Source organism: Eriocheir sinensis, chromosome 16 (assembly GCF_024679095.1).
Source record: "Eriocheir sinensis breed Jianghai 21 chromosome 16, ASM2467909v1, whole genome shotgun sequence".
Taxonomy (NCBI): domain Eukaryota; kingdom Metazoa; phylum Arthropoda; class Malacostraca; order Decapoda; family Varunidae; genus Eriocheir; species Eriocheir sinensis.
In genome coordinates, this window is record NC_066524.1 from 4,645,272 (window position 1) to 4,671,689 (window position 26,418).

Sequence of the window (26,418 nt, forward strand, 5' to 3'; positions counted from 1 at the left end):
TGCGGAACCCATACTGGCGATCAGATAGAAGGTCATAAGTGGAAAGGTGCTTTTGAATCTTCCGGTTAAGGATTGATTCAAAAGCTTTAGATAGACAAAGTAAAGCTATAGGACGGTAGTTTGAGGGATTGGAGCGGTCACCCTTCTTAGGAACAGGCTGTATGAAGGCATACTTCCAGCAAGAAGGAAAGGTAGATGTTGACAGGCAGAGGCGAAAGAGTTTGACCAGGCAGGGTGACAGCACGGAGGCACAGTTTTTAAGGACAATAGGAGGCACTCCATCAGGTCCATAAGCCTTCTGAGGATTGAGGCCAGAGAGGGCATAGAAAACATCATTTTGAAGAATCTTTATAACAGGCATAAAGGAGTCAGAGGGGGGATGAGTAGGAGGAATACGCCCAGAATCGTCCAGAGTGGAGTTTTTAGAAAAAGTTTGAGAGAAGAGTTCAGCCTTAGAGATAGATGAGACGGCAGTGTTGCCGTCAGGACTGAGGAGTGGAGGGAAAGATGAAGAAGTGAAGTTGGAGGAGATGTTTTTGGCTAGATGCCAGAAGTCACGGGAAGAGTTAGAGAAAGCAAGGTTTTGACATTTTCTATTAATGAAAGAATTTTTGGTTAGTCGGAGAATAGATTTGGCACGATTTCGGGCAAAAATGTAAAGTTCATAATTAGCATTAGTTTGAAGGCAATTGTACCTTTTGTGAGCTACCTCTCTATCATTGACAGCACGAGAACAAGCGTAATTAAACCAAGGCTTTTTAGCGTGAGGAGTAGAGAAAGAACGAGGAATGTATGCCTCCATTCCAGAGACAATCACCTCTGTGATGCGCTGAGCACACACAGAGGTGGGTCTATCCTGGAAGCAATAATCATTCCACGGGAAATCGGAAAAGTACATCCTCAGGTCGTCCCACCGAGCTGAAGCAAAATGCCAGAAGCATCGCCTCCTCGGTGGGTCCAGAGGGTGTACAGGAGCGATAGGACAGGATGCAGAAATAAGATTGTGATCGGAGGAGCCCAACGGAGAGAACAGTTTGACAGAATAAGCAGAAGGGTTTGAGGTAAGGATGAGGTCTAGAATGTTGGGCCGATCTCCAAGACGGTCGGGAATACGTGTAGGGTGCTGGACCAACTGCTCTAGGTCGTTGAGGATAGCAAAGTTGTAGGCTTGTTCACCAGGATGGTCAGTGAAAGAGGATGAAAGCCAAAGCTGGTGGTGAACATTGAAATCTCCTATGATGGAGATTTCAGCGAAGGGAGAGTGGGTCAAGATGTGCTCCACTTTAGAATTCAAATAGTCAAAGAATTTTACATAGTTGGTAGAGTTAAGCGAGAGATAAACAGCACAGATGTATTTAGTAATAGAATGACAATGAAGTCTTAGCCAGATGGTGGAAAATTCAGAAGAGTCAAGGTTGTGGGCACGAGAGCAAGTGATGTCGTTGCGCACGTAGGCGCAACATCCAGCTTTGGATTGAAATTTAAGATAGAGATAGTAGGAGGGAACAAGTGGAGATTGCTGTCAGTAGCCTCAGAAACCTGTGTTTCGGTAAGGAAGAGAAGGTGCAGCAAGAATGTCTTTTTCACTGCTCTTGAGACAGCGGACAATGCTCTCATTCACGTGGTAGGCTCTCCTTACCTCAGGGTAACTCATCCCATAACGTAACTTCTCCAATACTTCTGTCTTCTCCTGCAAGGTGAACATCATTTTTGAACGCTTTGGAGTGCTTTCAGCAGGTGTTTTGTCTTGTCTATTGAGGCACATGGTGCTTCGAAGAGTTCCAAGTTATGTGGTAATGGAGAAGCGTAGCTGAAGTTGTGCACACACACGGGCTGAGATGATACGCATGGGTGACGGTCTGGTAGAACAGTGTTGCCACTCACGCTTTGGCTACTTGGTGCGACGCGCGGGAATTTTAAAAATCCGAAAAATTATTCTGGGACAATCCGCATACAACCGAAAATACTATCGGAAACCGTATATATATATATATATATATATATATATATATATATATATATATATATATATATATATATATATATATATATATATATATATATATATATATATATATATATATATATATATATATATATATATATATATAGATTTTTTTTTACAGCTAAGGAGACTGTTCAAGGGCGTAAAGAGAAATATAAAGAAAAGCCCGCTACGTACTGCTCCTGAATAAAGGTCAAAGGAGTGTCCAAAAGGAGGTCAATTTTGGGAGGAGAGGTGTCCTGTTACCCTTCTCTTGAAAGAGTTCAAGTCGTAGGCAGGAGGAAATACAGATGAATGACGATTGTTCCAGAGTATACCAGCGTGAGGGATGAAAGAGTGAAGATGCTCATTGACTCTTTCATAAATGGCTTGGACAGTATAGGGATGAGCATGAGTAGAAAGTCGTGTGCAGCGGGGCCGAGGGACGGGGGGAGGCATGCAGTTAGCAAGTTCAGAAGAGCCGTCAGCATGAAAAGATCGATAGAAGATAGAAAGAGAGGCAACATGGCGGCGGAATTTAAGAGGTAGAAGACTATCAGTATGAGGAAGAGAGCTGATGAGACGAAGAGCCTTTGACTCCACTCTGTCAAGGAGAGCTGTGTGAGTGGAGCCCCCCCCACACATGAGATGCATACTCCATACGAGGGCGGACAAGGCCCCTGTAAATGGATAGCAACTGCGCGGGGGAGAAGAACTGGCGGAGACGGTACAGAACGCTCAGCCTCGAGGAAGCTGATTTAGTAAGAGATGAGATATGAGGTTTCCAGTTGAGATTTAGAGTTAAGGATGGACCGAGGATGTTTAGTGTTGAAGAAGGTGATGGCTGAGTGTTGTCAAAGAATAGGGGATAGTTGTTTGGAAGATTGTGTAGAGTGGATAGGTGGAGAAACTGTATTTTTGAGGGGTTGAAGGACACCAGGTTCCTCTTGCCTCAATCGGAAATAATAGTAAGGTCTGAGGCTAAGCGTTCTGTTGCCTCCAGCCTTGAATCGTTAAGTTCCTGTAGGGTGGGTCTTCTATTAAAAGAAGTTGAATAATGCAGAGTGGATTCATCGGCTTAAGAATGGATAGGAAAATTCGTTTTGGAAAGATCATCACTGAACAACAGAAAGAGAGTGGGAGACAGGACAGAACCCTGTGGGACACCACTGTAAATAGGTTTAGGAGAAGAACAGTGACCGTCTACCACAGCAGAAATAAAACGGTGAGAAAGGAAACTGGAGATAAAGGTACAGAGAGAAGGATAGAAACCGTAGGAGGGTAGTTAGGAAAGCGAGGATTTGTGCCAGACCCTATCAAAGACTTTTGATATGTCCAGCGCATTAACAAAGGTTTCACCGAAACGGGTAAGCGGGGATGACCAGGAGTCAGCTACGAAGGCAAGGAAATCACCAGATATATGCTTTTGAATCTTCCGGTTAAGAATTGATTCAAAAGCTTAAGATAGACAAGAAAGTAAAGCTATAGGACGGTAGTTTGAGGGATTGGAACGGTCACTTTTCTTAGGCACAAGCTGTATGAAGGCATACTTACAGCAGGAAGGAAAAGTAGATGTTGACAGGCAGAGGCGAAAGAGTTTGACCAGGCAGGGTGGCAGCACGGTGGCACAGTTTTTAAGGACAATAGGAGGCACTCCATCAGGTCCATAAGCCTTCTGATGATTGAGGCCAGAGAGGGCATATAAAACATCATTTTGAAGAATCTTTATAACAATAAAAGAGTCAAAGGGGGGATGAGTAGGAGGAATATGCCCAGAATCGTCCAGAGTGGAGTTTTTAGAAAAAATTTATATATATATATAATATTATATATATATATATATATATATATATATATAGATATATAGATATATATATATATATATATATATACATAGATATATATATATTTTTTTTTTTTTTACAGAAAAGAAGACTGTTCAAGGGTGCGAAAAAAAAACAATAATAAGAAAAAAATCCCGCTACTTACTGCTCCCGAATAGAGTACTTAGGAGTGGCCAAAAAGAGAGGTCAATTTCAGGAGGAGAAGTGTCCTGATACCCTCCTCTTGAAAGAGTTCAAGTGGTAGGCAGGAGGAAATACAGATGAAGGAAGATTGTTTCAGAATTTATAAGCGTGAGGGATGAAAGAGTGAAGATGCTGGTTAACTTTTGCATAAGGGGTTTGGACAGTATAGGGATGAGCTTGATTACAAAGTCGTGTGAGGCGAGGCCGCGGGAGGGGAGAGATGCAACATCGCGACGGAATTTAAGAGGTAGAAGACTATCAATGAAAGGGGGAGAGCTGAAGAGACGAAGAGCCTTAGACTCCACTCTGTCCAAGAGAGCTGTTTGAGTGAAGCCCTCCCACACGTGAGATGCATACTCTATACGAGGGCGGACAAGGCCCATGTATATGGATGGCAATTGTGCGGAGGAGAAGAACTGGCGGAGACGATACAGAACGCCCAACCTCGTGGAAGCTGATTTAGTGAGAGAGGAGACGAAGTTTCCAGTTAAGATTTTGAGTTAAGGATAGACCGAGGATATTTAGTGTTGAAGAAGGTGACAGCTGAGTGTTGTCGAAGAATAGGGGATAGGTGTTTGGAAGATTGTGTCGACTTGATAGGTGGAGAAATTGAGTTTTTGAGGCATTGAAGGACACAAGGTTCCGTCTACCCCAATCGGAAATGATAGCAAGGTCTGAGGTTAAGCGTTCTGCAGCCTCCAGTCTGGAGTCATGTACTTTATGTTGGGATGGTCTTCTATTGAAAGAAGATGAATAATGCAGAGTGGAGTCGTCGGCGTATGAGTGGACAGGACAGTTTGTTATGGAAAGAAGATCATTGATGAATAACAGGAAGAGAGTGGGTGATAGGACAGAGGCCTGTGGAACACCACTGTTAATAGGTTTAAGGGAAGAACAGTGATTGTCTACCACCGCAGAGAAAGAACGGCCGAAAAGGAAACTGGAGATAAAGGAACAGAGAGAGGGATAGAATCCGAAAGAGGGCAGTTTAGAAAGCAAAGACTTGTGCCAGACTCTATCGAAGGCTTGCGATATGTCTAGCGCAACATAGAAAGTTTCACCGAAACGGCTTAAAAGAGCAAGAAGATCGCCAGTAGAACGCCCCTTACGGAACCCATACTGGCGATCAGATAGAAGGTTAGAAGTTGAAAGGTTCTTTTGAATATTCCGGTTAAGGATTGATTCAAAAACTTTGGATAGACAAGAAAGTAAAGCTATTGGGAGATAGTTTGAGGGATTGGAACGGTCACCCTTCTTAGGCACAGGCTGTACAAAGGCATGCTTCCAGCAGGAAGGAAAGGTAGATGTTGATAGGCAGAGACAAAAGAGTTAGACCAGGCAGGGTGTCAGCACAGAAGCACAGTTTTTAAGGACAATAGGAAGCAATCCATCAGGTCCATAAACCTTCTTTGAGTTGAGGCCAGAGACTGCATAGAAAACATCATTTTTAAGAATCTTAATAACAGGCATGAAGGAGTCAGAGGGGGGGAAGAGTAGGAGGAATATGCCCAGAATCGTCTAGAATGGAGTTGTTACAGAAAGTATGAGTGAAGAGTTCAACCTTAGAGATAGATGAGACGGCGGTGCTGCCGTCAGGGTTATGGAGAGGAGGGAAAGATGAAGAAGTGAAATTGGAGGAGATAGTTTTTGGCTAGATGCCAGAAGTCACGGGAAAAATTAGAGAAAGCAAGGTTTTGACATTTTCTATTGATGAAGGAGTTTTTGGTAAGGCGGAGAATAGATTTGGCACGATTCTGGGCAGAAATATAAAGATTTTGGCTAGTAGGAGTGCGAAGGCTCTCGTACCTTTTGTGAGCTTCCTCTCTATCTTTAATAGCACGAGAACAAGGAAGATTAAACCAAGGCTTTTTAGCATGAGGAGTAAAGAAAGAACGTGGAATGTATGCCTCCATTCCAGAGACAATCACCTCTGTGATGCGCTGGGAACACACAGAGGGCCTCTCTCCTGGAAGCAATAATCATTCCACGGGAAATCGGAAAAGTACATCCTCAGGTCGTCCCACGGAACTGAAGCAAAATGCCAGAAGCATCGCCTCTTCGGTGGGTCCAGAGAATGTACAGGAGCGAAAGGACAGGATACAGAAATAAGATTGTGACACACAGGCACAGTTTTTAGACAATAGGAGGCACGCCATCAGGTCCATAAGCTTTCTGAGAGTTGAGGCCAGAGAGGGCATCGAAGACATCATTCTGAAGAATCTTAATAACAGGCATGAAAGAGTCAGAGGGGGGATGAGTAGGAGGAATATGCCCAGAATCGTCCAGAGTGGAGTTGTTACAGAAAGCTTGGGAGAAAAGTTCAGCCTTAGAGATAGATGAGACGGCAGTGCTGCCGTCAGGGTTAAGGAGAGGAGGGAAAAATGAAGAAGTGAAATTGGAGATTTTTTTGGATAGATGCAAGAAGTCTGGAAGAATTAGAGAAAGCAAGGTGTTGACATTTTCTATGGATGAAGGAGTTTTTGGTAAGTCGGAGAATAGATTTGGCACGATTCCGGGCGGAAATGTACAGATCATGGTTAGTGGGAGTTCGATATATATATATATATATATATATATATATATATATATATATATATATATATATATATATATATATATATATATATATATATATATATATATATATATACACACACACAAACATCATTCATCATTTCATCGACGCCTGCTCCTATAGTCTATTCAGAGCATGAAGGCGGTTCAGGGTGGAGCTGGTATCGTCGTTTACCTCTAGCCATCCTGCCAAATCAGCCTTCGTACATGCATCTCTCTCTCTTATTTCACATCCATGTGCTATTTGAAAGTGATATTATATATATTCTGTATATAGTAAAGGAAGCTACATAGTACAATGAGTGTCGATGTTTAGGATTATAACAAGGATTTGTATAAATTCTATGACATGTGGCAGCCATTTTTTTCATGTTCCCGCCACGTTGTGGTGGTGGTAGTGGTGGTGGTGGTGGTGGTCAGTGTGTCCCCCTAGGTCCCTCCCCCGGGTCGAGAGGGAGAGAGAGAGATAAACAGGTGGGTTGTGGGTGGGTAGGCCGGGAGAGAGTGCTAATCTGATAATTGGCGGTCGAACTGGCAGCACTGCACTCATGGGAATTCTGGAATTTGCCACACCTTGAACCGCCTTCATGCTCTGAACAGACTATAGGAGCACGGCAGAAGAGCTTCCAACTTTCTCTATCCAGACACTCCCTCCTTGCCTGCTCAAAGTTTCTCAAAGATCTTTCCCCCCTCTCCCTAACGTACTCTTGCACCCTATCCCTCCATTTCACTGCAGGTCCTCTAGCATTCCCTCCTTCTATCTCACTCACATACACCTTTCTGTTAATCTTACTCTCCTCCATTCGCTCCATGTGGCCAAACCACTTTAAAGTCTGTCGCTTCACTTCTTCCACCACTCCACACTTCTTCCCTTCACCCCTGTGAGGCTGTGACACATTCCAAAACGCTCGTACACACTTTCATTACTCATTCCATCCATTCTACTCACACCACAAGCACTCCTCAAATAACTCACTTCCACTGCCTGCACTCTAGACCTCTGACTTTCATTCCAGGCCCACGTTTCACTTGCATATGTGAGGGTTGGTACTATTATTGTATTTCTCAAATCCCTCTTTACCTCCATGCTCACACTTCTGCCATTCATGATTCGTCCCAAAGACCCTACCACCCTTCTTCCTTGCAATGCCCTTTCTCTTATCTCTCCCTCCGTACCACCATGCTTACACATAACTGATCCAAGATACTTAAACTCATTGACCTCCTCCTTTTCACCATTCAAAATTATTTTGCATTCTTTTTCACATTCGATTCCCACTCTATATGGGCATACAAAATCTACAATCTCACTTTTACTTCGCTCACAAACCATCACTTTACTTTTGTTGACATATACTTTCAGCTTTTTCCTGTTACAGACACTATCATAAACACTGACCAAATTTTTTAGGTCACTTTCTTTTTCTGCAATGAGCACCGTGTCATCAGCAAACAGTATCGAATTCAGTACCCACTTCCTTCCCTCATCGAACAGTCTAACTCCAACTTCTCCAACTTTGCCCTTCATTTCTCTAATAACACCATCCATATAAATATTGAATAACCATGGTGACATGACGCACCCTTGTCTTAAGCCCACTTTTATCTCAAAATGTTCACTTGTTTCTCCAGTAATTTTTGCACATGCAGATGCATCTTCATATAAAGACTTTATTGAACTAAGCATTTTTCCTCCCACACCGTAAATCTTTAAAACATCCCACAATGCAATCCAATCGACTCTATCATAAGCTTTTCCCAAATCCATGAAGGTAGCGTATAGTTTCTTTCCTTTTGCTGTTATTTTTTCTACTACCATCCTGAAGGAAAATATCTGATCCACACATCCCTTTCCCTTCCTGAAGCCTCCTTGTTCTTCACTAATTTTCTCTTCTGTAAGTCTTTGCACCCTCTCTATTATGACTTTTCCATATATACCTTTTCGGGTATACTCAGGAGACTTATACCTCTATAGCTCCCACATTCCCCTCTCCTGCCCTTCCCCTTGTAAACTGGGACAATGATGGCTTTCGTCCAGTCTGCTGGCACCCCCCATGCTACTTCACATATCTTGACCATCCATTTAACAACTACATCTCCTCCAAATATATATATATATATATATATATATATATATATATATATATATATATATATATATATATATATATATATATATATATATATATATATATATATATATATATATATATATATATATATATATATATATATATATATACACACACACACACACACACACACATCTCTCTCTCTCTCTCTCTCTCTCTCTCTCTCTCTCTCTCTCTCTCTCTCTCTCTCTCTCTCTCTCTATATATATATATATATATATATATATATATATATATATATATATATATATATATATATATATATGTAAAACACATGAAACTATAATTTTTTTTTTTACTTTTTACAGGGCTATACGTTTGTACATTAGTGACTGAGTTGCTAATGCTGATGGCTGCAGTGGTTATCACAAAACCTACCCAAGCAAAACGTTATGGTAGTTATGAGGACGGTAACAGTGGTGCTGGTGGTACAAAATGGCCTGCCGAAGAACAACCCACAACTAGCAACACGAACACGACCACGGGCACACACGTCTATAACATCTACCATTATGACCGCCGCATGTGGCCTAATCCTGGCTATAGTAGTGACGGTGGTGGGCACTCCAAACTACAACACAACAACCATCACCAACCCCATGATCACCCTCAGCCAAACCTACTCCTCCCACCGCAATATTCACAGTCATTTGTAGACAACATGAACTACCAGTATACTTCACGACGCCATGAAAACCCACAGGCTTTACAAGCCAGCTCACATATACAACAACGTCCCAACTATAAACTCCAACACAGTCCTCACCATTCACAACGCAATGCACAGTCAGCACCACTAACGTCTTCTCTCAATCAACAACTGCAATATCCACCATACCTCAGCCACCAGCCCCAACAGCAACACACTTTACAGTTTGTACCACATCCTCATTACAAATTTCAGTACAACACAAACCATTCACAAACTCGCTCACAACCGCCATCGAAACCATCTCCCGACAACAGATCACCACAGCAACCACTACACCACAACCTGCAATATTCCAAAAGTCACCACTGGTTTCTCAAGTACCCCAGTCAGTTTTTCAACGGATGGATGATGCAACAACAACTGCAACAACAACAGCGACAACAACACGAAGATGAAAGGTGTTGTATTTACATTTTCTTTGTTTGTTGATGTGTCCATATATATTGCTATTTTTTCTTAGTTAATGTATTATTACAAGTTAAATCTATTTGTTACATATTTCTATCTTTACTTCATGTACTCCTTGGAAAATTTTATAATTTAGAATTCTGAGCTTGTCTGAGAATCCCCTGCCTTACGTAATGATTGAGCTTATAAGACTTATGCTGTGCTAGACTACTGGCACAGCATAATCAATAGTGCCTCTCTTAAAGGGGGTAGCTATATGCATCTCCAGCCAACTGCAGTCATTTGGGGTTGAGGTCACTCCGGTTGATGAGCGAGTGAGGCTGAGGAACACCTTGGCCTTCAAGTCTCTTGTTGCAAAAATATATGGCCCTACCGAGATGAGTGAAAATATAGAGGAAATGGTTTACCCGAAACTCGACAATGCATTGGACCGTACCCCTCTCGGGACACACTCATTGCCTTATGTGTTGGTTCCCATAGTTCTCGTACCAAGAACATCAACAACTGTCTCTTGAATGTTGCAAGATCCAAGATCCATGTTGATATAAAAAACGAGAGCTGCATCTCTGGACTTGGTATAGCAATGCTGGATGGGTAGATAAGAAGATTGACCACATTCCTGTAAGCACTCGTTGAATGATCCTCCAGAATTAAATTCCGGAGTGCTGAGTTCCATGCAACTGATCATAGGCTTGTTGTTGTAGCAATGAGATTTCATGTCAGGTCAAGAAGAATCTCGAAGTGTAACCATTTTGTGTTATACCTGGAGATTGAAAGACTCATGATTCTGCAGTAAGTCTCAAATCAGGTCAGTGATTTTAGCACCCTTGAGAACCCTGTAGAACTGAGGGATACACTGAAACGTGAAAGTCATCAAGCCGCAAGTAAGTGTCTCGGAGAGCACCCACTATTAAGGAGTGGTTTTACTTCGGGGGAGACGCTGAAGAATATCGAGAATGGTCGTGCTGCAAGGCTTGCTGGGAATCGGGAAAAATATAATGCTTTGTTACGTAGGACTAGAGCTCTCGTGGGAAGAGACAAGGAAAGGTATGTCAGGATCACACTGAAGATGTTGAGAGCCTTATCAGTGCAAATAACCTCCGACCCGCTCAGCAAACTTTGAGGAAGCTCCGCTTCGAGCCTTCCTCTCAGGTAAGCGCTGTCTGAACAGCAACGAAGTACTCTTAGCGGGCAGCTTTTAGTTGCTGGGTTACACATGGCGGATGCTGATCCACCTATCGACGAAAGCCCACCCTATTGTGACAAACTCAGAGAGGTTGTAGCAAGGCTGAGGTGTGAAAAGTCAGCAGGTATTTGAAATATCAGTGCGAAACTGCTTACGTATAGCTGGAGATGAGGCCGTGAACCGCGGGTTACATGCGGTCTGAAATGTCGTATGGAAATCTGGTACCAATCCTCCTGGTTGGAAGTAGGTCCTTTTCGTTCCTATATGTCAGGACTGCAACAAGTACCGTAAAATTACATTACTCAGTGTGGCGGGAAGGTGGTTAAGTAAGGTTAGGGGCATACGCTTTATATAGCTGCGCGTGACTGCGATGGTCATTTCTGTCGCATGGGGCCTTAAAGCCTGGGGCGGGTAGGAACATGTTTTTTTTTTCCGAGACACAGGGCCAGTGTAACATCCGGGTTACCACTTCTTACCTTCCCCAGATTTCTCCAAGTACCTATTTTTCGACCAGTCCGCTAAGGAGGATGAACAGCTGGGTGAGCTGCACGCCGGCTGCCAGGGCCTGGATTCAAAGGTTTGGCTTGCGGTTCCGTACCAATTTACGCTAATCACTGCACCACGGAAGTGCATCTATTGCTCATGCGGATTCGCAGTTAGTTGTTGAAGCTGCTGAGACCTGAGATTCCCGAGTTCACGAGTGGTCGACAACTGACGTACCCTAGCGCTTCGTATACTGGTGCAGCGCCGACGCGAGTTTCGACAACTGATGCTTGCAGCTTATATCGATCTCAAGAAGGGGTTTGATTCAGTGCATTGCGAGTCACGGACCGCTGGCTTATTTTCGGGAATGTACTCTGGGACTGGGAGTAGTGTCAAGTGCCGGGGAGCATGCCCTGCTTTTTCCCGCATAAATGGGCGTGGAGCAGCCTTGCGTCTTTGTCTCTTTACTTATAACACTTGCATGGACAGGTATTAGGCAGAGTTGCGGATCAAAGTCATTGTGGAACATCTACTACTGATACCAAGAGAGGTAAGCTAGGAGGTAGAGGTTAGAGTATCTGGATGAGGAGTGCAGCTTCCTTAACCTCCCCGAGCTGTTACTCTCTTTTTCTCTCCTCTCAGAGATTCGAAGGGGAAGGGACTGCAACTTCCCATTGTCATTGTCATTGTGTTGACAATACACGGGTCACTGACCTTGTTTTTAACGATGATGCATTAATCCTTGCGGTGTCGCTGGAGGTTCTCGTGATAGCTCTCGAGGCACTGCACGAGAAGGCGAAACCCTTGGGTCTCCAGGGCCAAGACTTCCGCAAGAGCTCCGCACTGAAGTTACAGATACTTGATGCCTTTCCACCTATCAGTCTTGCCACAACCTCTCTCTCCTCGTCAAGTGTTGGTGGACTTTCGTCGGTGGGTGTACCAGCATCCTCCATGTGCAACCCAGCAACAAGAAGGTGTCCATTCGGAGGGTCCGCTGTTTACAAATTCTAATAATCCTCGGCACAATTAGCTCTCAGTCTAACCACGAGGTGGCCTTTCATTGGGTGCCTGCCCACGTCTCTGTGTGTGGTTATAAGGAGGCCGATGAGATGGCGCGGACCGCTGCTTCTTGTCCTCTCTCTCAGTGCGCTCTTCCATTTAGGGACTTGCATCCCACCGTGCGGTCTGCACTCCAGAGGGTGTGCCAGCGCAGGTGGGAGGCTGTGATTGCCATGACAAAGATGGGGGGAGGTCACGACCAGGGCTGTGCGTCCCTGGTCGTATTCCTATATAAGGAGTCGTAGGAGGGAGATTGTCCTGACCCACCTAAGGGTGGGTCACACAAGATACACACATGGTTTCCTCATGTCCCGAGGAGTTCAGCCGTACCATGATGACTGCTTGGTCCCCCTGACTGTTCGGCACTTGCTGGTCGAGTGCCCCAGTCTGGGGGACCTGCGAGAGCGGTACCTCTCCAGGTGTCAGAGTGGAGATGGGAATTTCTTTCTCTCTCTGGTGCTGGGGGAGAAATCACTCTTTACGGGGCATGACGTTTATGGCTTCCTACAGGAGGCTAGCGTCCTCAACCTCTTGTAAGTTTTATTGACCTTTTACTGAGTCCTATTATCATGTTTTTTTTATATTAATTAATTACCGTTTTTCTAGTTGTATATTATAGTTTATTTAGTTTTATGTTCGGCGCCACAATTATGATCCTGCAGTTGCAGCGCCAAGAACAGAGCGCCTCAATAATCATCATCATCTAGCCATATATGTCACGAGGCAGGGATTTGCTGCTCCGATAGCACTCACCTGAGGCGGGGGCACGGATCTGAGACTCTTCAGAGCTCGGTAAGCAGGCCGGAGGTTATTTGCATTGATATTGTCCTTGGCATTCTCAGCAAAACTCCTGTCATACTTCTCACTGTATTTCTTCAGTTGAGCTTTTGTCCTATGCGGCAGAGCCTTTTAATGGTCCCGATTCCCAGCAAGTCTGACAGCCCGACTCTCGATATTCTCCAGTATCTCCTCCGAGGCAAAACCACTCCTAGATCCCGAGCGCTCTCCAATGCTTTCCTTTCCAGCTTAAAAGAAATTCACGTTTAAAGGTATCCCACAGCCCGGCACGGTCCTCAATGGTGCTAAGAACAATGAACCGATATGAGGCTGTCACTGAATACAAATAAGCATTTGCCAGGTCGTCTCTAAATATGGAACACTATATTCCTACGTATCGAAATTCTTGTTCACGTGACATGAAGCTTGAGTGTTGCAACAAGACTATGATCAGTTCCAAAGGACTGCGAAAAACCTTCTGGTTCTGCAGAACACTCCAACGAATGCTTAAAGCGATGTGATCAATCTTAACTATCTCTCCGGCATTGCTATATCAAGTTCAACGGTGCAACACTTGTCTCTGGTACAAAGAACCTTTAAATCTCAACCTTCTGTATCTTGCAAAATTCAGAAGAGAAATCTTGGTGATCCTGGTACCAGAACTATGGGGACCAACATATAACTCATTGCCAACACTGCCAGTGCCAATCGTAGGATTAAAGATGCCCAAGATAATGAGTATGTTCGAGGGGGGCAATAGTATAATACAAACTCGAGTTTGGCATTGAGCATCTCCTTTTCTTATTTTCACACATCTCGGCACGGGCGTACACTGCAACATGAGACTTGAGGCCCAGGGTGTTCGTCAACCTCGCTCGCCTTTCACACCCATCAACCTTGGTATCTTTAATCATAAATGGCTGCAGTTGGCTGGAAATCCCTATAGCTACTCCCTTAGGACTGGCACCATTGCTCATATGCGACTAGTAGTAGATGTATTCCACTCTACTGATGTCGCCACTGCCAGGCTTTCTCGTCTCAGAGAGACCCACAACATCTACCTGCAGCCTTCTGAGCTCATTCGATATACCAGGCAGTCAGGGATCCTCCGAGAGCCATATGACGTTCCAGGAACCCACACACTTTTTCATCCACAGTAAATGTCAAAACCTTGCTTTTTTCTAATTCTTCCAGAGACTATTTGCACCTAGCCAAAAATATCTCCTCCAATTTCACTTCTTCGTCTTTCCCACCTCTCCTTAATCCTGGTGGCAGCACCGCCGTCTTATCTGCTTCTAAGACTGAACTCTTCGCTCAGACTTTCTCTAAAAACTACTCTGGACTCCACTATGACTATTATTAAGATTCTTAAGAATGACGCTTTCTATGCCCTCTCTGACCTCAATCATCAGAAGACTTATGGACCTGATGGAGTGCCTCATATTGTCCTTAAAAACTGTGCTTCCGTGCTGACCCCCTGCCTGATCAAACTCTTTCGTCTCTGTCTTTCAAAATCTACCTTTCTTTCCTGCTGGAAGTACTCCTTCATACAGCCTGTGCCTAAAAAGGGTGACCGTTCCAATTCCTCAAAAAAACGACCTATAGATTTTATTTAATGCCTTACTAAAGCTTTTGAATCAATCCTTAACAGGAAGATTCTTAAGCATCTATCCACTTTTGACTTTCTATCTGATCACCAGTATGGGTTCCGCAAGGGGCGTTCTATTTGTGATCTTCTTACCTTCCTAACTGACTCCTGGTCACCCTCTCTTAGCCGTTTCGGTGAAACTTTTGCTGTTACCTTTGATATATCAAAAGCCTTTATTAGAGTCTGGCACAAATCTTTTCTTTCTAAACTACCCTCTTACGGACATTATACCTCTATGTACTTTCATATCCAGTTTCCGTTCTGGCTGATCTATCTCTGCTGTGGTAGACAGTCACTGTTTTTCCCCTCAACCTATCAATAGTGGTGTCCCACAGGCTCTGTCCTATCTCCTACTCTTTCTGTTGTTCATTGATGATGATCTTTCCAAAACAAACTGTCTTATTTACTCGTACGTCGATGACTCTACTCTGCATTACTCAACATCTTTTGATAGAAGACCCTACCAACAGGAACTACATGATTCCAGACCGGAGGCCACGGAACTCTTAACCTCAAACCTTACTATCATTTATGATTGGGACAAAAAGAGCTTGGTGTCCTTCAATGCCTCAAAATCTCAATTTCTCCACCTACCAACTCGACACAATTTTCTAAACACCTTTCCTCTATTCTTCGATAACACTCAGCTGTCACTTTCTTCATCATTAAATATCCTCGGCCTATTCTTAACTCCAGATCTCAACTGGAAACTTTATATTTCCTCTCTCACAAAATCATCTTCCTCGAGGTTAGGCGTTCTGTATCATTACCGCCAGTTCTTTTCCCCCTCACCGATGCTCTCCATATACAGGGGCCTTGTCCACCCTCGTATGGAGTATGCATCACATGTGTGGGGGGGCTCCACTCACACAGCTCTCTTGGACAGAGTGAAGTCTAAGGCTCTTCGTCTCATCAGCTCACCTCCTCTTACTGACAGTGTTCTACCTCTTGAATTCCGCCGCAATGTTGCATCTCTTATTATCTTCGATCGATATTTTCTTGCTGACTGCTCTTTTGCTCCTGGCAACTGTATGCCCCCACCCCCCCTCCCGCGGCCCCGCTGCATTCCAACTTTCTACTCTAGCTCATTCTTATGTTTTCCAAGCCCCTTATGCAAGGGTTAACCAGAATCTTCATTCTTGTATCCCTTACACTGGTGAACTCTGAAACAGCCTTCATTCGTCTGTGTTACATCATGCCTATAATTTGTCCTCTTTCAAGAGGAATGTATCAAGACCCTCCCGAAAGTGACCTCTCTATTGGCCACTCTTTTGTTTTCTCTTCTATAGGAGCAGTGATTAGCGGGCTATTTTCCATTTTTTTGTTGTTGTTGCCCTTGAGCTGTTTCCTTTGCAGTAAAAAAAAAAATAATAACACCAGGCGCTGGTTTGACTGCTAGCCGGAGGGAGGGCAGTGATGCTGGACCCCTGAGAGGATAAACCTCCCGTCCACCCAAAAAATCAATCAAAACCAGGAAGGAGAAAAAAAAAGAGAACCCCCCCCCTCCCCCCCCCAGCTCGGGGAGGTTGAGGACGCTTGACTCCTCAGCCGAAAAATCCACAAAGATAGAAAAAAAATAATAATGGTGCTTTAAACTTTAACAAATACATTCAGACTGAACTAAATTATTTTTTCGAACGTTGTTGTATAACGTGTCAGGTTCCTAACTTCAGTGGTTCCGTGCAACACAATTGAATAATTAATAAAAAAAACTCGACCGCCACTTCCTTCCTTCTTCACATTAACCAAACTAAAAACGTATCATCGTGGCGGCCACTAGATGTCGCTTCAAGTGAAAGTCATCTCTTCTGACCCACTGGTTCTATGTGATCTGATCATCTATGTAACTCTCTCTCTCTCTCTCTCTCTCTCTCTCTCTCTCTCTCTCTCTCTCTCTCTCTCTCTCTCTCTCTTTTTCTCATATCCTTCACGTATTCCCGGTGTCGAGGTGGAGATGGGAGTTTCTCTCATTTCCTAGTGCTGGGAGGAAAGGCTCTCTACCCGGGGCATGACGCTTATGGCTTCCTATAGGAGGCTGGCGTCCTCAGCCTCTTGTAAGTTTTATTGACATTATTTTGAATTGTTTTTTTTCATGTTTTTAACTATTTTACCGTTTTTTTTATAGTTTTATATTACATTATATTTTGCGTTAAATTCGGCGCCTTGTAACCCTGCAGTTGCGGCGCCAGGAGCAGCACTCCTCAATAACCATCATCCCCGCCCCCTTCTCAGTTATTCATATTTTCTCAGGTACCAGAAATCATCAGCTCAGGAGACATCCATAGCACCTCCGCCCATCACCACTACATCGGCAGCAACATCGGGAACATCAGCTCAATCACAGCAAGATTTCACTACTAGTAACTCTGCGTCATTCGTTAAGGTGAAAGAAAGCCATATCCTAACATCTACCACAAAAGATGATGATGCATTAACTGTTCATGTTCCTGGAATAAGCAATGTAAATGTAGCACCAACCACCACCACCACCACCACCACCATTACAGGTACACAAGTTCGTCCCCACCCTCACACCACCACCACCACCACCATTACAGGTACACAAGTTCGTCCCCACCCTCACATCACCACCACCACCACCACAATCACACCACATCATCTCCGTGAAAATACTACCAGCTTTTCACTACACCCTACCACAGCAGTTCCTCACATCAACAATATCACAGTTTCCGGACGACTACAACCAACTTCAGCAACACCAATAGCACTGTCACACAGCTACATACCTTCCCTCACTCACAGATTCACTCCCTTATCTTCTTTGGAGGATGCTTATTTCACCAGAACTGCGGGTCACCACGGCTCTCGCTTATCACAAGATAAATCACAGGACTATACTGAACCCATTGTCACTCCATTTACCAAAAGTGATAATCTGCCGACAGTTACACATCAGGGAGACAAAGAGAATGGTCGAGTGGATACAGTCGCGCCCATTGCATACATCAGCCACACAAACATAGAGAATGAAGAGGTAGTGCCCGTGTCATGGAAAGCGGCTGTTATACAAACAAATAAAGAACACGTAACAGCTACAAACAAAGCTACAATGAAAGATCATAATGGAAGTGGTCTAGGAGACATAGTTAATCTGAATGTGGGTAGATTAGATTTAGCTAATCCAACTGTTATTAACTCTACTGTGGTTGATACATTAGAAATTATCCACACGACACTTTCCCCACCTGGCAGTACTGTCTACAGCATACATCATGGTAACAACACCAATTCTAATGAGACAATAGAAAGCGATAAAACTGTGACTTCTAATGAGAGACAGAGCAGTTTCCACATAAGACAAAACCCCTTCAATTACACAAACACTGAAAACACAACTTCAAATTCATTTTTCAAGAGTAAAGGGGAACATAATGGTGTTGAGAGGACCGGTGTGATAAGCAAGGCTCCTGCCATCACCTCCCAGCCCCGAAATGGAAGTCTTATCACTAATGAAAACCCCAATTTAACACCACTTTCTGAGAATAGGTATGAAAAGGATGGGGAAGAGAGGAAAGGTGCTAGACGTGAGCCTCCTAATAACGCCCGCAATTCCGAACACGAGAGTTCTAGCCCTCAGCTGGAGGGCACTAAGCTGCAAGGCCACAAAGCGTTTCATCCCGGCCCACCTCAGTGTCACAACAGACACCCCATCCCACACTGCCTCATCACCACATCAGTGCCTCCATCACCACCACCGATACAAGGACACCTCCCACAGTTCAGCCCAGCAAGCAGGCTGCGCTTTGTTTTAAGAAAGCGCCCGCTGCTAAGAGCACACAAACTCAGTCAACATCCGTCACAGAATGTAACCATCAGGAAGGTTTTGCCGCAGTTTAGCCCAGCGAGTGGAATCAAGTTTCTCTTGCTTCCTCCCATGGTTCATGAATCAGCAGGTCAGCAGAAGCAGCAGCAGTTTGGAAGCAACACCAGTTCTAGGGTTACTGAGGAAAGTAATGATGAGGGTACGGAGATTAAATCAGACATGGCAAATGTAACGAAACACTCCACTATGGAAGATGTTAGCGGCACACAGGAAGCTACGGACAGTCACAGTAATGTAAATGATTCCAAGGTGGCACAGGATAACGCTTTTAAAATGAAGGATGACTCTGATTACATGCAGGACCACAATGATAAGGATGACAAGACAGTGACACAGAACAATACCGATTCCAGAATGAAGAACGAGGCTAACCATCTGTCCCTGCAGACACATAGTGCAGCCTCCATAGCACAACACAGGACCTCTCTTGCGACGCACGGACACAACATTACAAAGAGTACAGAAGCACCTGAGAGAAAACCTAAAGATAAAGATGAGCTTGCCTTAAAAACTTCTGTACCAGAGGATCGAAACAACAAATACATTTACTTGGATGGAAACAGTGACTCAAAAGTGACGAGTACGGATACTAACTCTGAAGTGACACTTTCAAAACGACCCAAGGAAAATATTTCATTCCTGGTAGAACATTCTGCATTAATAGAAGAAAGCAAAACTAATAATTTCTTTGTCTCCTCTTCAAGTTCGAAATTTGGCAAGAGTAATGAGTCTGAGATGAACAACCGTGAAGGCACAAAAAGTATAATTAGCATGGCCCAGGGAGATGGCTGCCATGTTGACGGGTGCAAATCAAACAGGACTTCCATCCAAAAGAACAACTCTAAATTAGAATTGGGCAGTAAAACGAGTTTAGAAATGATTATTAAGTCAAGTACTCCTAACTCTGAGGTAGAGGATGGAGTAAATACCGATCCGGGAACAAAAGTTATCATGAGCAATCCTTTGCCAGAGATCGAAATAAAACACATTAGTAATATTAATCAGAAAAGAAAGACCGGACCCCAAAACACTAACTTTCAAAATGGAGAGACGAGTGAGACTAAACTCTACGGAAGGAAGACAATGAGTACACCTGAAAACAGAGAGCAACACCCTGTAGAAAAGGAGACACATAGAGGTGATGATACAAGTAACAGCTCTGCTAACCCCCATACGCCAGCACATACAGTCACGCCCTGGCCAGATAGGGCAAGGATCAGGGTGTTCGTGACCCCACACAGACACATGCAACCTAATCCTCCTCACCAAACATCGGCATTCTCAAGTGGGCACCTGTCAACCCAATCAAGGCACAAAGGAAAGCCTGTCACAAGCAGCTCTTCCATAGGCACACATGACAGTACAGGTACACACACACCTGAGTACCAAATATCACATGCCACAGACACCCACGGCCCCCCAACACACACATCCTCAATAACCACACCCTGGACACACACCTACACGAGGGAGCGAGGAGAGGAACAATCAACCGCTGACTTCCTTAGGCATCTACCAGAGTTCCTGCGAGGGTCTGTCTTCATCGATCGTGCAGATATGGGTGGACTGGCAGGTGTTGCAGTCAGTGATAGCTATGGCAGTGTTTACTACCAGGGGAACTAACTTGTAGTGTAGTTACAGCACATTATTTAACAGGGTATTTATGGAGATGAAACCACTTCTAAAATGTTAAATAGGGTACAATTGATATTTGCCTAATTTTTGAGCGGTTCTTAATTGTTTGACACTAACTCGTTGGAGTCCCATTAAATATACTGCTACATGCGGTCCAGTGTAGTGTGTGTGTGTGTGTGTATGTGTGTGAATAGTATTAAAAGGTATCTTAGTTAATTTTTAGCTTTTTTTCTTGCTCTCTATTACGAAATTAAGTGTACATATTTGTTAGAAGTTCGAAAGCTCATTCATGTAATATTTTTTGCAGTTTTTAAGATCTGGATCTTCAAACATATAAGAAGTCTAAGAACTGACAAGTTTCCTCGAATGTCTGTCATGTTTAATTTTCATATTAAATGTATAATACTGCCTTAATTAAGGAATATATTTGTTTTATTGCCATGGCACTATAAGTATTACTGAAACCTGCTCTACTATCACTACTACTACTACTACTATTATTGTTAATACTACTACTGCCATTATTTATTTATTTTCTCTTACGTTTTCGCCTGTGGCGCCGGTAGGCTTGCTTCCAGGGGCCTGATGGTATGGCCGAGCCCGTTGTGGGGCAGGCAAATATTTATAGTGGCGCCATCTTGCATCAGCTCATGCTGCCCCCCGGAGCTCATCTTTGATCCTAGAATCTAGAGTCCGGGTCGATAGGTGAACTTCTGGACAGCATGTGGGTAGTCTTAAGACACTCGGTGGTGACTGAAAAATCGCAATTTGTGGCATCGCCGGTTGGTAGGATGTTTGATATTTCTATATAAAACTGTTAGTACTTATGACCATCCCCTTCATAGTAAACTTCCCCCACCTTTTCACCATGTTCGTGCTACTAGGTTCACAGAATCCCTTAATAGTAAAGCTTTTTCATATATACGATGCAATAGTAATCAGTTTTCAAGATCATTTATCCCTGCCCTAACGAAACTATGGAACTCTCTTCCAGAAGAGGTTGTTAATTCCTGTTCATCTAATTTATTCAAAAGGAGGGTTAATTCTTTTCTTCAAAATCGCCCATTCTCATTTCCATGGCTATGCTGGGCCCTCCCTAGAGACTCACTGAGGGCCGCTTTCACAGTCGTCTGGTACGCACCCTACACAAAGGCCCTACCATCCTTGTAGTAGGCATTACCATCGCCTCGATCCGCTTTCACAGTCGCTGTTTTCATGATATCGGCGACTACCAGCGTGGTGACGATCATGACAAGACGAAGGCGCGTGATTCGGCAGTGTTGGTATGCCGGAGCGGCGTGAAATGTCAACATTACATCAGCTGAGCGGAGGAATATGAAAAATAAACGTACAAAAAGTAAACGTGAAGAATAAATATAAAGAGTAACTGTGAAGAATAAATATGATGAAAAAATGTGGAGTGTCTCGCTGATTCACCCCTCAAATGATCAAATCTGCTGATAGCCTAATATTTCCTAGGCGGAAAAGGTGAAATAATGATGAGAAGTATTAATAATTATTAAAGTTCTCTTATATTAGCAGATGTCAAAAATACAGACTCATCACCTATATCAATTACATTTATTCATTATTCACACTTATTTATCAGACTTCACATTTATTCTCTACTTAATAGGGATGATTTCGTTATATAAATGCCCTATGCATACACATTAGGCTAACTAGAATAACACGAGTTTGACAAAGAAGGCATAACAGGTGAATAATGGTGACAAGTATTAAAGTCCTCCCTTCTTCTTTGTTGTGTACTTTTGCAACAATAAACCATCAATAAATCAAACTGAAATTCTCAGCAGGACGTTTACTGTCAGCAGGTGAAGTGAGTTCATGTCATTCAAAGTGTTCTAAATTTTTTCTCATATCACCATTGAAGCCGTGCAACGTGTTGCTTCTAGGTTCCTTGCGCCTACGTCACGTATTTCCCACAATGCACCGGACTCTATCAGCTGAGTTTGTTTACATTTCGTTGTGTGGGTCCATGGCTGGTTTCAGGCGCTAAGGATGGCTGTGTTGAGAGACCACTCCTCGTATTATTACCAGCTTCCAGCGGATGCAGCACACAGATATGATGAAAAAATATCTGTTATAGGAAATGTAAATCCTTATATCATAGATAATGACTGTTTTCACGATGATGAGGCCGGGGGGGCGGGAGGTCCAATCGTAAGACCAACCCTAATAACATTGTTTCAAGTGCCTCTGCTACTGCAAATATTAATGCTGACGGTAGTGATGATAGATATTGTGGATTGTGTGGAGGTGACATGGATGACAATTGCATAGGCTGTGATAAGTGTCCCCTATGGCTTCATGACTCTCCTCTGTGTATGGGTCTGTCCCAGTCAATTATACAGTCATTAAAAGAGGGTGGAGATGCTTTACTGTTTGTCTGTACTGGATGCAGAGTTGGGAATTCCGGCGGGACTTGTGGTGTTGGTGGGGGAGGTAGGTGCACTGGGGACAGTGGTAGTAACAACCTTGCCCTAAGCAGCTCTATGAGACTGTTAGGGCCTTTTGTACTTCTGTTAAGGCTTTATCTGAGCAGGTTACTGTCTTGACTAACCAGGTGTCGGTTGAAACATTTGAAACATTTGAAACATTTATTAATAGCCTATTAGGTACAGTTACATAATTATGTTGTATGTATTGTTAGAGGCCAGCCTTTATATAAGCATAAGCTTTTCAGGCCTTGCACCCATGGCAGCGCCAGTTGTCAAGCTAATGCTGGGCTTAGCCAGGCCATGGCACTGGTGTTTGGGGAAACCCTCCAACAGAATCTCAAGATCTTAGTCTTATAATCAGGAAGGAGATTGTTGAAATTGAGGAGAGACGCAAATTTAAAGACTCCATAATTTTTCGTGGTATCATGGCAGTCAGCGCGCGACCTTCCTTGGGTTCACACGTGACTTTGCCCCGCTGCTGTGTGGTGCCAACTCGCTCTTTCCTCTGTTTTCCTCTGCTTTCGCGGTGTGAGGCGTTCTGTGCTTCTGTGTAACTGCTGCTGTACTGGAGGACTACAAAACCAGGAGGATTACCCTGCCTTCTACTACAGACCGCTAAGTGTTCTGATTTAGTATTTACTTAGTTAGATAGTGATCCACAGTTACTCCTAGGACAAGTGTATTAAGCTTCCCACATCTACACTAAATTCAACATTCTTTCACGCCAACCCAGTGCTACACGGTTTTATATTGCTTTTGTGTTTTTTATATTGCTTTTGTGCTTTCTTCTCCTTCTATTATTAGGATACTTTACTGTGCTGTGATAATAGGACTACGTGAATCAGGCGCGCCAAGCTAAGTTAATTTCTAAGTCCACACAAAAACACTAGATAATCCACTTTCCGCGCAAACCTAGTGAACACAGTTATTATCTTCTTTACATAAGTGATTTCTCAGTATATTAATATTGGCCTATGTTTTGTCTTGGTGGGTAGAAATAACCGCGCCTTTTTACCCGAGACACACCCTTTTCCCCGGGGAATTGACCTGACTGCGACCTCACAGCAGCTGTGGTTTGTTTTCCTAGATACACATTTTTGACCTGACGACCTCACCGCAGCTGCGTACTTTGTTATCGTCTTAACGCGCCTAATTGTTTCCGTCTTGCCTCGCCCATAATCTTCACCATGACGTCCCTCAAGCGTTGTTCTGGGTGTGGCCTTCGCATGGCCAAGCAGTACTTTCTTTCCAAGGACGTTTGTAGGTTCTGCGTTAAGACTCAGAAGGATGATCAGAGGATCATAGAGTTAGAGAATAGGGTTACGACTCTCGCCGCCCAGGTACACTTACTGGTTAGTGCAGCAGCAACAAGCCCCGCCTCCTCCTCCTCCCCTTCCTCTTCCTCTTCTTCCTCGTCCTCCTCCCCTTCCTCTTCCTCTTCTTCCTCGTCCTCCTCCCCTCTAGTATTGTCTTCAACCACACAGCAGCCCCTCCCATCCTCCTCCTCCTCCTCCTCGACCATCTCCGATCTCCCCGCTTCCCACCCCTCCTTCTCCTCTTCTTCCTCCTCTTCCTCCTCCTCCTCCTCCTCCTCCTCCTCCTCGCCTTCCTCCTCCGTCCCCCCTCTCCCCTCTCCCCGCCCACCCTCCTCCTCTCCCTCTTCCTCCTCCTTGTCCTCCGCCTCTTCGCTCGTCCCTCCCTCCCACACCTGTCCTTCACCTTCCCCTTCCCCCTCTTCCTCCTCCCTCTCCTCGTCCGTCCCTCCCTCCCCACCTCACTCTCCCTGTCACCTTCTCCTCCTTCCTCCTCCTCCTCCTCCTCCTCCTCCTCCTCCCCCTCCCCCTCCTCCTCCTCCGCCTCAAATTCCTCGCCTTCCTCTTCCGTCCCCCCTCTCCCCTCTTCCCGCCCACTCTCCCCCTCCTCCTCCTCTCCCTCTTTCTCCTCCTTGTCCTCCGCCTCCTCGCTCGTCCCTCCCTCCAACACCTGTCCCTTACCTTCCCTTTCCCCCTCTTCCTCCTCCCTCTCCTCGTCCATTCCTCCCTCCACCACCTCACCCTCCCTTTCTCCTTCTTCCTCTTCCTCCTCCTCCTCCCCCTTTCCACCTTCCACCTCTTCCACAATTTCTCCTCGTTCTTCACAGCAGGTCCCTCCCCTCCCTTCCCGCTCTCCCCTCCCCCCGTCACCCACCCCACCAGGCCCCCCCTCCGACCGGCGGGTTGGTGGTGTTGGTGGTAGTCAGGTTCGTTATGTTGACAGGTATTTTTGCTCCAAGGATAAGAACAGGACGAGGGTGTGTTTCCCAGGGGCAGGGGTGGGCCATATATCAGACAGGATTGAGGCGTGTATGGCAAGCGAGGGATCGAACCCCATTGTCTTTCTCAGCTGTGGCGGAAACGACGTTTCTCGTGTGCCAAGCGAGGACCTTTTCAGGCGTTTTAGAGAATTGTTAGGCAGGATACGTGACGCTGGTGGGTCACCAGTAGTGTGTGGCGTCCTGCCAAGGAGGGGCGTTGGCGATGGATGGCTGTCCAGGGCGATAGCAGTGAACAGCAGACTTGCTGAGCACTGCGAGCGCAATGGGTGGCTGTTCGTCGACAATTGGGACCACTTCTTTGGCAACGACGCCCTCTACGCCCGTGACGGGATACACTTGACATTCAAGGGTGTTGAGGCTCTCTCAGACTCCCTTGAGCGAGCACTTGGTACCCTGAGGGATTTTTTAGTATCGGGTCGGGGGGGAGGAGTAATTGGAGCCATGTTAGGAGTAATGGGAGGGGACATCTAGCTCATAATATAACCAGGCAGCTTAGAAGTAATTCTAGAGGAGTAACAGAGGACGGGCTAAGAATCTTCTATACTAACAGCAGGAGCCTCAGAAACAAGATAGACTTACTAAGGGGTGAAGCTTGTTCAGAAAATTTTGACATAATAGCGATCACTGAGACATGGATAGACTTTGCTAATAGAAATTTTAGGTCAGAATTTGAAATAACGGGTTATCAGATGTTTCACAAAGACAGAAGGGGCAGAAAGGGAGGTGGAGTTGCGCTATATGTTAAAGACTCACTTAAATGTTTAGTTAACAACTCAGTCAAAACTAACATGGATTCAGAATCAGTTTGGGTGGACGTTTACAAAGGGAAAGAAAAACTAACTCTAGGAGTTATATACAGGCCACCCAACCTTAACAGGCAGGACACGAGTATATTACTACAGGAGATTGGCAGGGCGAGTATGAGTAGAAATGTCTGCGTAATGGGGACTTTAATTATAGGAATATAGACTGGGAAGATCTAGTGGGTGACCTGGAAGCCGAGGACTTTCTTGAAGTTATACAAGATAATTTCCTTAAGCAGGTAGTTACTGAGCCTACCAGAGGAGATAACATATTAGACTTAGTCCTAACCAATAATGGGAACTTGCTACGTGAGTTGGAGGTGGGCGGAGAGTTAGGAAATAGTGATCACAGAACGGTTCGTTTTAG

The 26,418-nt window shown here is 44.5% G+C and overlaps 1 protein-coding gene across 1 annotated transcript; it reads left to right on the top strand.

Annotated features, from left to right (window-relative positions):
* Positions 1-9,039: 9,039 nt before the first annotated feature.
* Positions 9,040-20,855, top strand: LOC126999200 (serine-rich adhesin for platelets-like). The gene is made up of 2 exons (XM_050861526.1): positions 9,040-9,827; positions 17,241-20,855. Exons 1-2 carry the CDS (start codon positions 9,061-9,063, stop codon positions 20,458-20,460), a joined length of 3,987 nt encoding a protein of 1,328 aa, XP_050717483.1. The 5' UTR covers positions 9,040-9,060; the 3' UTR covers positions 20,461-20,855.
* Positions 20,856-26,418: the final 5,563 nt, after the last annotated feature.